General features: G+C 47.1%; 5 protein-coding genes across 5 annotated transcripts; 2 read left to right on the forward strand and 3 right to left on the reverse strand.

The window, feature by feature from the left end:
- Positions 1 to 658: 658 nt before the first annotated feature.
- On the reverse strand, positions 659 to 2329 carry Bathy16g00010 (bystin; the record flags this gene model as incomplete). The annotated part of the gene is made up of 1 exon (XM_007508625.1): positions 659 to 2329. The coding sequence occupies one exon, from the start codon at positions 2327 to 2329 to the stop codon at positions 659 to 661; it is 1671 nt and encodes a 556-aa protein (XP_007508687.1).
- Positions 2330 to 2619: 290 nt separating this feature from the next.
- On the forward strand, positions 2620 to 5313 carry Bathy16g00020 (predicted protein; the record flags this gene model as incomplete). Its single annotated transcript, XM_007508672.1, has 1 exon — positions 2620 to 5313. One exon carries the CDS (start codon positions 2620 to 2622, stop codon positions 5311 to 5313), a length of 2694 nt encoding a protein of 897 aa, XP_007508734.1.
- Positions 5314 to 5416: 103 nt separating this feature from the next.
- On the reverse strand, positions 5417 to 7108 carry Bathy16g00030 (predicted protein; the record flags this gene model as incomplete). Its single annotated transcript, XM_007508648.1, has 1 exon — positions 5417 to 7108. One exon carries the CDS (start codon positions 7106 to 7108, stop codon positions 5417 to 5419), a length of 1692 nt encoding a protein of 563 aa, XP_007508710.1.
- A 277-nt stretch (positions 7109 to 7385) lies between these two features.
- Positions 7386 to 9581, reverse strand: Bathy16g00040 (predicted protein; the record flags this gene model as incomplete). Its single annotated transcript, XM_007508441.1, has 1 exon — positions 7386 to 9581. One exon carries the CDS (start codon positions 9579 to 9581, stop codon positions 7386 to 7388), a length of 2196 nt encoding a protein of 731 aa, XP_007508503.1.
- A 471-nt stretch (positions 9582 to 10052) lies between these two features.
- Positions 10053 to 11372, forward strand: Bathy16g00050 (predicted protein; the record flags this gene model as incomplete). Its single annotated transcript, XM_007508667.1, has 1 exon — positions 10053 to 11372. One exon carries the CDS (start codon positions 10053 to 10055, stop codon positions 11370 to 11372), a length of 1320 nt encoding a protein of 439 aa, XP_007508729.1.
- Between the last annotated feature and the right edge of the window lie 97 nt (positions 11373 to 11469).

An 11469-nucleotide genomic window follows, 5' to 3' on the forward strand; every position in this document is an offset into this window, starting at 1 on the left:
CGTCTTCACATGTTGTTAACTGCGCTGCGTAGTTTTTCGCCCGCGCATCTACACGGTATGCTACTTTTAACAGCCAGTCCTTTTGTTTGTGGGTATTCCGTCTAAATCCGCCCCACCCTTCGTGATAATTAAGGTATTGAGCGCCAGCATCCCATTTCGATATCTTGTTCACTTGATTTGTTTTTGCTATATACCATCCCATAAAATCGATAGCATCTTCGAAATCATCACGGTCTGCAAACCGATTCCCAGTCTCGCGCTTATAGTCGTCCCAGGTCATATCTTTTGCCTGAGCATATCCATATGCAGAGCTCACTCTACCCTAAACCCTAAACCCTAAACCCTAAACCCTAAACCCTAAACCCTAAACCCTAAACCCTAAACCCTAAACCCTAAACCCTAAACCCTAAACCCTAAACCCTAAACCCTAAACCCTAAACCCTAAACCCTAAACCCTAAACCCTAAACCCTAAACCCTAAACCCCAAAACCCTAAACCCTAAACCCTAAAACCCTAAAGTCGTAAATGTGCGATTTACGTGGATTAAATGGATGTTCACTGTCAGTGAAATTTTAGGGGAGTTCCGGATTAGGGGATTGCAAGTTGGGTTATATTTAAGAAATATATCAAATGAAAATTTAGGGGTTGATCGATTTATTTAGTACTCCATATCCTGCTGTAAAACTATCGGCGGCATGTTTCTAAAATCTTCAACTTGAAGTCTTGCACCACTTTTCGTCTTTAAAGTGAACTCTCTTGCTACGCCTTGTTTTGGTTTCGTCTCGTGTATGCCTTTCATGTGCACGTCCATGCGTTTATCGCCTCTGCTCGTGTCCGAATTTGCGAGTTCGCGAACTATTTCCGGCGAAATCAAGTAATGGTTTTGATGCGCCGAGGCCAATTTACTCAGACGTTTCTTTTGCTCTTTCGAGAGCTCGTGTTTATATCTTTGCACAAAACACAAGAACGATTGGTGCCAAACCACTGGTAACGTTCTGTCTTCGTTGGCAAATCTGAGGAAGTTCTCGACCAACGCGTCCACGACTCTGTACGGCAACGCGTATTTCTTGTCTAACAAGACGCGAATGAAAAACGACGTCGTCCCGGCGTATTCCAACTCGGAAAGTTTCATCAACACAGCCGCGGAGTGTAACGCAGGCACGGACGTTTTTGCCAACACCGAAGACAAAACGACCGCTTCTCTTAAAGTGCACGTTTTGCTTTCACACAACGGCAATAAAATGCCTTTAAACCACGCGCCCGGCTTAAACGTAGCTTTTCGCAACGCTTGATACAACGCGTGGTGTAACCTCTTATGTTCTTGAATATCGTCTCGCACTCTGGGTAACAAAACTAATACGTAGAATCTCTGCGCCATGTGTTCGTTTAAGTTTGAAGCAAACAGTCTCGTCGCTTGAAACATTGCGTGTGGTGACCACGTGTCCGGCCTCGTCAACCATAACACTTCCTCCCAATTCGACAACGCCGGTATAATTTTAAACGCCTTCGGGAACTTCCCAGTTGTGTATCGTTTCAGCAAGTCCCCTACTTTCCTGTACACCTGCAAAACTTTTTCATCGATACCTTCCGGCGCGAACTCTTCCAACATCGCCGCTTTCTTTTGCCGTTCGTCCTCGTCGTCTTCCAACATCTCCAACGCCGCCCCTTGCTCTTCCGCCTCTTTATCGTGAATCTTTTCTAAAATCATATCCGCCAACGAGCGTTGCTGTCCTCCGAACGGATTCATAAACGCATTCAAAGCTTGCTCGTCTTCTTCGTCCAACTCGACGTCCGAGTATTCCTCGTGTTCGTACTCTTTATCTAGGTTGTACGCGAACTCGCTTCTCTTGTCCTCTTCGGAGTCGTATTCTAATTCAGCTTCGCCTTCTTCTTCATCGAACGCGTTCTTTTTATTCGTATTCTTATTATTATCTCCATTGTCGTCGTCGTCGTCATCTGAATCATCTGAATCATATTCTTCTTCTATTCCGTGATCTAACATCGAACTCTTTCCTTCTAATAAAATCTGTCTCCCTTGCGACGGTTTTCTTTTTGCCTGTTTTTGTGAGGAGCCGCCGCCGCCGGCATCTCTTTCTTCTTCTTCTTTCTCTTCTCGTTCGATATCTTCCAACTGTTTCCTCGCTTGGGCCATGATTTTATTCGATAAATTGTCGTGGATAAAGTCCTCCTCCGGTTGTCTCGATCTTTTCTTCTCTTTCTGTTTCTTCGGGTTCCTCTCTGGAGCGACGTTGTCTTGTTCAATCTGTCGGTCGATTGGAAGAGAATGCGTTTCTTTCTTGGGCGTTTTGATTTTGCTTCGTCCTCCCATTTTGTTTTACTTCTTTTATTTAACGTTTCAGTGTTTGTTTGATTGATTGATTGATTGTTCTCTCTCTCTCTCTATTTTATGTGAATATATGAATGCGTTTATCGCTTTATCTGTTGTCTTCTCTCGTCTATATTTATTGTGTGTTTGTTTTCTGTGTGTTCTTCTTCTTCTTGGTGTAAAATTTCTTTTGTAAAAATTCTTTTTCTGTCTGTGTTTGGGTGAAAAAACACCAGTGAAAAAACAAAGAGGAGGCGTAGTAGATACAAATAAGAGAGAAGAAGAAGAAGACGATGATGATGATGACAACAACAACAACGAAAAGAAGATCTTCTTCGTTGTCTTCTTCTTCGATGCTCTTTTATTATTACTTCTTCTTCTGTTTGAACGCGTTCTTGACAATCTTCGCAATCTTCAAAGTCGAAACGACGAACGCGCAACAGGACAGATTGGTGCACTCGTCGAGACGAGATGGGAACAGCGCAGCCTATTACCAACAACGACAACAACAAAACAAAGGAGGTAAAGGAGATGATGATGGCGATGATTCATCGCACACGTACTCTGCGCGACGATTCGCGAAACAAGACACTCGAGGATCGTCTTCGTACGACCCGTCCAGAGCTTTACATCCGTCCATGTTATTCCACGATGGGCCGAGTTTAGAGGCGAGATTTAACAAGCCGTTCGGCGTCGTCGCATCTCCGGACGGGAGAGATATATTCATCGCGGATACGTTTAACCACAGAATACGGCGGATAGACGTGGAGTTTGGGACGGTGACGACGTTAGCTGGGACCGGGGCGAGTGGGAGTGCGGATGGTTTAGCGAAGAGAGGGGACGCGACGTTTAAGTTTCCATCCGGCGTGGCGGTATCGCCGGACGGCGGGTTCGTATACGTCGCGGATACGAAGAATCATAAGATTCGAGTAATTATATTAGGGAGCGGAGTGGTAAGAACTGTAGCGGGATCTGGATTAACCGGTTACCACGACGATCTAGTCGGGACGAAAGCGAGGTTTAATCAGCCGATGGACGTGGTCATGCACCCGGACGGGCACACGTTGTTCGTCTCGGATGCGATGAATAATTGCATACGGAAAGTGGACGTGCAAAGCGGGGAGGTGACGACGTTGACGGGAGACAAACTTCCAGGAATGATAGACGGTATAAAATCTAACGCGAGATTTTTACAACCCATGGGTATGTCGTGTAGCACAAACACCGTGTTGGATGGCGGCGGCAAATCGAGCAACAAGTGCACGTTTTTAGCCGTGGCTGATGCTGGGAACCACGCGGTACGATTAGTGAACACGGAGACCGGGGCAGTGGTCACGTTAGCCGGAGGTAAAAGTAGAGGATATAAAGGAAACGCGCTTGGTATCGATACGCTCTTTGCGAAGCCGACGGCGGTATCGTTCGTGCCGTCCTCGCTATCGGCGATGATGGCCGCGTCTTCCTCCTCGTTGTTTCAGTCGAAGAAGAAGGAGAAGGAAAAAGTGTACGTTTTAGTCGTAGACTCTGGAAACGGCGCGGTAAGAAAAGTTCCCGTTTTCGACGACATCGCGGCGGCATATCCGGATGGGTCCAAAGACGACACATCGTACGAACCAAACTGGGAAAATGCGGGGAAAGTCGTCGACGTGACGGTTGTGGATAAATCCAATCACATTCGAGACTATTTAGGTCGTCGATCGCCGACGAAATCATCATTCGATGTTCCGTTTGGCATTTCCATTTGCTTAGACTCGCAGCGCGTATACGTGACGGATAGAGGGAACCCGTCGTCGATTAAATTATTAGACTTGGAGAGAAAACTCGCCCGAACGGTGGCGGGAGCGTTGAACGTAGAATTCGATCACACGCAAAACGAGAACGGCGATAGTTTAGTAGACGACACGGACGACCACGAAATGACGAAGCACTTGACGGGTATTTATGACGTTCGCCACAGAGGTGGCATATCAAACGCGGTGAGCAACAAAGATTCTTTACACCCGAAAGTTGTCCACGAAGCGAGAACGGGCGAGTCACACAGCGCTTCCGCAGTGTGGGCCGAAGGTGTCGAAACGAACACCTTAGCCATGTCCCACGATTCTTTTTACACCCATCACGGCTCTATGGCTGGTACGTTTGGATCGATGATGGATAAATACGAAGAGGCTAAAATGCGCGCAAAGAATACGAGCATGGGCAAACGCTTTATTCGATGGTGGGTGTCTTTATCGCTCTTCATGCAAGTGTTTTACTATTTGCTCTTCCAAGTCGTTTGGTACATTGGATTAAAGTATCTGTGCAAAAAATCCGCTATTTTGAACAGATTTGTCGAATGGACGTGCGAAAAGTCCGGATATAACAGATTTGCCGCGTGGTTTTACATGAAAACGAAACCGTTGCGCGATTATTTATATCCAATCTTTGACGTGCTCTATCGAAGAGTGGTCGTTCGCGCGGTAAATGCGATTTTGCCTAAATTGAAACTTTGGTACCAAAAGTACCCAGTAATTCAAAAAACGATCGAAGTGATTAAAACTTTTGCGATTAGAATCATCAGCACGATTCAATCCGTCGTCTCTACGATCGTCTTTAACAAGCTGCTTCCCTTCGTGCAAAAATACAAAATCATTGTCTCCATGAGACTGCGACGCGTCTCGCCAAAGTTAGCCGCCTTCTTCGACGCGATTCCAAATAAACTGAAAGAGTTATGGAGAACCATAAAAGTATGGTTCGCGCGCATGTACAATCAGTTCAGAAGCGCGTACGCGAGACACACTAGTAATAATAGAAATAGAAGTAGCAACGAACCGTCGATGGCGCCGGCGACGTCGCGCGTAAACGGAGGAATGAAATCTTTCGCCTTCTCCTCCGCCACGGCGCAAGCTATGTCCAGACATCCGCCAGCCTCGATGAGTGCGGACGTCGTCAGAAAGTTACGCGAACAACGAGGAGCCTTAAACGACGACAACAACAGTCGACACAGAGATTAATATTACGTGTGTACAGAAATCAAATCAAAATGTATTATTACTTTAGAACCTGTTCCTACTCGTACTAGCGGTATCGTTTCATTTTTTATAACTGATTCATTTCTTATAACCCAGCTGCTGTAAATGTCACTTCCTCTGCTTTTAAAGTCTTCAAATTTAACAAGACGACGCTCCCGGTTTCGCTAAAGCTTGGTACGGAAACCAACACGGATTTTTGTGACGCTACTACTATTTCTCTCGAACCAAACGCGCTTTGACAACCCGCAAAGAACACGTCCGGGACTTGTGTTATAACGAAAGGATCTCTGTCTTTGAAGGGATAGCAAGCCAACGTATCAGGCGCGGACGGGGCCATGTGTCCCCATTCTAAAAATCTCTCCATGACATCTAACACCGCTTTTGCTTTTTCCTCCGGTGTTTTTCCCTTTATGCCGACGCCGCTCGAGGTGATTTGTAAACAATCGCGAACGTTTTGCCCGGACGTTCCCAGAAACGTTCGCGATGAGGACGATGTGGACGCATCATCTGATGATGGTGTGATTTGAAACTCGTGAGGGTTGGTCACTTTCTTCAACGTCGACCCTTCGAATCGAGCCGCGTTTGGTAGGAAACAACTGTGTATGGGTTGTTGCGGCAACGCCGAGTTCGTCGGGTCAGAGCTCCCGGGCATGAGATCAACGGGCACCATTTCGCAAACTTTCGCGAGAAACGCGTCCGCTTTTTGAATCGACGATGACGTCGCTTTCTTTTTCGTATCGGCGTGGGTCCCACCTTCGCCGTTTGTCGTCGCCTTGGCGCCTTTCTCTCCTTGGACGCGTTCTTCCTCTCTCGTTTTCGAGGAAACCAATTCACCGCACACGAGCACTTGGCTAATTCCGCCCGCTTGCTCCTCATCGCCTAAACTGCCTTCGATGTATTCGCTCAACATGATCGCGCGAACGTCGTTCAAGGGAGATGCGCCAAAATTCAAACCAGAAACTAAGCACACGTATGTCTGTTCGCCGCTTTCGTCTTCTTCCGTTACCTTTGTCGTTGACTTTGCCGACGACGACGGCTTTGCAAATGCCACAGAATCGACGACGAAATCACCGTTATTGTTCACGCGTCCTTTACACGCCGCCGAAACACCAGTCACTAACTCCCCGACCTTCACTCCGGGCCCTTGTAACTTTACTCTCGCGCTTTCGTCCTCCAAGATACAAAAATCCTTCTCTTCGTCCACGAAGTTCTCCTCCAAGTCCATCAATCCGTGTTCGACTTGCTCTTTCTTCGTGACACCGGCTTTCGTTTTAATGTATTCGTCTAAAATGATTGGTTTTTTGGCCATTTCTTTGTAAATAGTGCCGATGATGACGACTTCCTCGCCGAGCGCGGCGGCGGCTTTGTTTTCTTTGTTTTCTTGTTCTTGGAGCAGCGTATCCTCGTCGTCAACGTCCATCATCATCATCGCGGATGATTCTTTCTTCTCTCCTCCTCCTTTTCCATCTTCCTTGTTGTTATCAGTCCCCGCGGCGCCTAATTCAATGACTCTTTTCAAAGGAACGGATGTTCCAAATTTCTCTCGCGCGCTTTGCTTCAATCCTGGGAGTAAAACCATCAATCGTTGGTAATACAACGACGAATACTGTTTTCCCATGTGCTCTTTTTCGAACCGGAATTTACTTTCTTCTTCGTTGGATGATCGAGAAGACGCTTTTCTCTTCTTCATCGCCTCCGATTGGGCGTTGGTGGTAATAGCGCGCATGGTCTTTAACTCGCCGTCATGCAGAGCGACAAGTTTTTGAGACGACGTCATTTATTAGGGCAAGGAAAACGAGTGTTTGTTGTGTGACGGATGAAGAACAGAAGAAGAAGAAGAGAAAATTTTTGAATTTTGGAAAAATCGAAATTGAGACGACATGTATACAAAGAGAAGCGAGCGAGCGCGTGAAATCTTACGCTGCTATTTAATAACTATTTAAACAAAACAATCTCAACTCATTCCGATGATATATAATTACAACGATAACAAAAAGCTAAAGTAATGCGTATTATTGTTTAAAGTGATTTTGATAAAAAATTTCGCGCGTGCGCTATTCCACAGCAGGTTTTATGTATGCGTGCGGATTTGGTTCGAGTTCCCAGGTGGATTTCAAGCAGCCTATAATCTCCGCGATGTACGTCTCTTTGTCGTTTCTCATCCATTGCGAAGGACATCTGGCCAATAAACTCTTCTCCAGTTTGTTGATTTTCGTCTCGCCGTCTTTCCACACTTCATTCATGAGAACGCTTTCGACGTACGCGGCTTCTTCCGCGCCAGGCTTGAAGCGTTCGGTCAAGACTTTCATCTCTCGCATGGCATCTTCGGTGCCAAAATTCTCATGGATTGATGATTCCTGCATTTGAACTTGCGTGGCCGGTAGTTTCTTAGCAGCCTCGGTTTTGTCTCCCTTTTCTTCTTTTTCTTGTTTTTCTTCTCCTTTCTCGACTCGATCGGATAAAGTTTCGTCTTTTTTCTCGTCACCTTCGCCATCCTTCGCCTCTGCGGATGCTCCTGCCGATGCAACCGCCGGAGAAGCCGGCGCCGCCTCTGTTGCAAAAACGCCAGGTTCCTTGTTTTCTTTACTCGCGCTGTTGTTCACGTTGTTAGTCGCCTCATTTGAGGGTGCATCGATGACCATATCGCTACCGCTGCTTCCGTCTATGATCTCTTGTTCCAACTGAAACGGCGTGAAGTTTCGCGGGTTCGTCTCCTTCGGGTCGTCCGAGCAAACGTGAAAGTATCGAATATCGCTTACTGCGGATGGGTTTCTGAGGTCGTATGGACCAACAATAGCACCTACGAACGGACAATTTTTACGCCGCATAAACATCGCGTACTTCTCTTCGCTCATGTTATCGCCGTCGTCGATAACTTCCGCGTCGTTGAACAATTTTTGATAGTTTGATTGATTTTCGATGTCTCTCAAACTCGGTTGATTGGGAAATACCGGGTGCGAATGATACCATCCAACAACTCGCTCTCCGTTTGCATCCAGTTTCTCGACAATATCCGGAACGGACGACGGGTCGAGTTCGACCTCTTGACCGGCGTTTCCATCTTCCTCGGATAAAGGCAACTGCTTGGCCGGTAACGCGCGAGTGATTTTCAACTCTCGTTTCTCCCCGTCCCAGGTGCCGCCGAGGAAACCGATGATTTCGTTCGAACATAAGTGCGAGTGGTAATCCATGACGAGTAGACACGACGGAGAAACGAGCATATCAAACGGCTGTGCACCTTTCGTAGTCACGTTTCGAACTTTCGGTTCGCGATAGTTCTCGCACGAGACCATGTGTAAATCCGTATCTTCCTCGTTCCCATTCCCGTAGTTGTGTCTCGTTTTCTTCCTTTCACGTTGCGGCTTATCTCTCGCTAGACTCGGCCCGTCGAGGTTGGCGTATTTTTGCGCGCGAGCCAATTCCTGCTCTTGTGCCGAACGCTTTTTCTTCTTTGGCGATTTTGGCGGTTTTACCGGCTTTGGTTCTTTCGGTGGTTTCGGTTCTTTCACTTTCTTCGGCGGTTTTGGTTCCGGCGGCGGTTTTGGAGGCAAGATGTTCTCGACGTTTTCTGGATCGATCCTCGCTCGAATTTCTTTTAAACTCACCCATCGCGGTTCTTTCGCGCTTTCTTCTTTTTCAACTTCATCTTTATTGTGCACGTCGTATTTCACGTTTGCCCAGCCGTCTGTGAATTTTATCGCCGGATTGGTGAGTTTCTTCACAAACATCGAGAACGACGCCGCGGACTTGAAATTCTTCGCCTCTGCGTTATTACCATCGTAATTTGCATTCAGTTGAATCGTCCCGTCTTCCAATAAATCCGCGACGAGTTTGTTCTCTTCTTCCCCGTTCAACGGATGCGCGTGTGCTATTCGCTTCTCGCCGAATTTCAAAAGTTTCAACGAAATCAAGAGTTTCAAATCGACGCCATCGTAGACGGACTTTTGCGGCTTCTTTCTGTTTGGATCTTTCGGCGGAGCGGGAGGTTTCCGCTCTTTTACGATCACAGGTTTCGGTTCTTTCTTCGGTTTCGGTTCTTTCGGCGGTGGAGGAGGAGCAGGCGCCACCGCTTTCTTCTTCTTTTTCTTTCTCTTTCTCTTTGCACCTCCTGGTCGGAAGTCACCCTCCGAGTCCGAGGTCCCGTACCCGAATTCTTCTTCTTCTTCTTCTTCTTCGTTATATTGCGCCTGTAAAGCTCTGGCTAAGGCGAGATCCGCGTCTTCTTCTTCTTCTCCTCCACCTTCTCCCATTCGTATTCGATGATGCTTTTATATTATTTAGAAAGAGAGAGAGAGTGTACAGAGGAGGAAGTGCTTCTTTTGAGGCAAATTTGAGAGGCGAAGAGAAAGAGAGAAAGACGTGAGTGACAACAGAGAGAGAGATTTTTGAATTTCACCACAGCTCGATCGATCAAAGGCGAAAAAAAGAGACTCATCCCTCTTCTTCTCTTTTTGGGAAAGCGATCTAACTTTTTTCAAGAATCTTCTCTTCACAACCCCACAACAACGACAGCAGCAGCACACGCGCGCTTTGAACGTTTTGTTTGCCTGGTCTGAAGTCGTTTACGTCGTCTGAATCGTCCGCGCTTTCAGAAGAGAGAGACACAGAGAGAATAAAAACATAATACAAGTGTACATCACACAACAACAACACAAACACAAAAAATTCATCGGAGAAAGCTTTTCAAAATAAAATAGTAGAACAATAATAACAAGAAGAATATGGGACAGAAAGACGAGGACTTCTTCCCGGATGAAGTCGAGGAGCGCTTAATCGCGGAGGAATATAAAATCTGGAAGAAGAACACGCCGTTTTTGTACGACTTAGTCGTGACGCACGCGTTAGAGTGGCCGAGTTTAACCGTCCAATGGCTTCCCGAAAGAGTAGAACATCCAGACTCGGAGTGTTCCACGCAGAAATTGATTTTAGGAACGCACACGTCGGAGAACGAGCAAAACCACTTGATGATCGCGGAGGTGCAGTTGCCATTGGAAGATGCGACGGTAGATGCGACGGAATACGAAAACGCGTCGAAACAGAACAACGAACAAGGCTCGTACGGACAAAACGCAGGGAAAGTGCACGTGGTTCAACTCATGAACCACGACGGCGAAGTGAATAGAGCGAGATATTGCCCACACAATCCGTTTATGATTGCCACGAAAACAGTCTCCGCGGAAGTGTACGTCTTTGATTACTCGAAACACCCGTCGAAACCTCCGGCGGATAGCGCGTGCTCGCCTGACTTACGTTTAACCGGGCACAAGAGCGAAGGGTACGGTTTGTCTTGGTCGCCTTTTAAAAAGTACACTTTGTTGTCCGGGTCCGACGACGCGCAAATTTGCATGTGGGATTTGGAATCTGCCGGAGTGGATGGTCCGTCGAACACCTCAAACAACGCCACGAGCACGAATAGACAATCGCGATCGTTAGAGGCGAACAGAGTGTTCAAAGGGCACGGCGGAGTGATTGAAGACGTCGCGTGGCACGGAAAGCACGAACACATTTTCGGTTCCGTCGGCGATGATAAAAAGATGATTTTGTGGGATACGAGAGCGGCACCGGCGGATGCGGCGACGAATACCGTCGACGCGCACGATGCGGAGGTGAACTGTTTGGCGTTCAACCCGTTCAACGAACACCTGTTAGCGACTGGTTCGGCGGATAAAACTGTGGCTTTATTTGATATTCGTAAATTGACCTCGCGGTTACACACGTTTGAGAATCACACGGAGGAGGTGTTTCAAATTGGATGGTCGCCAAAATCCGAAACAGTTTTGGCGTCGTGCGGCGCGGACCGACGCGTGGCTGTCTGGGATTTGAACATGATTGGCGAGGAACAAACGCCGGAGGATGCGGAGGACGGACCGCCGGAATTGTTGTTCATCCACGGCGGGCACACGCAAAAGATTTCCGATTTTGCTTGGAACCAAAACGACGATTGGGTCATCGCCTCCGTCGCAGAGGACAACATCTTGCAAATCTGGCAAATGTCAGAAAACATCTACGCGGACACGCCCGAAGGCGACGACGACGCTTAAGATAATAAAGCTCCGAGAGTTGTTTTTAACGAGCGAGCTTCTCTAAAATAAATTAACGTACTACTAAATATACATATATACAAACAAACTTTACATC

Source organism: Bathycoccus prasinos (assembly GCF_002220235.1).
Source record: "Bathycoccus prasinos genomic : Chromosome_16".
In the NCBI taxonomy this organism is placed as follows: domain Eukaryota; kingdom Viridiplantae; phylum Chlorophyta; class Mamiellophyceae; order Mamiellales; family Bathycoccaceae; genus Bathycoccus; species Bathycoccus prasinos.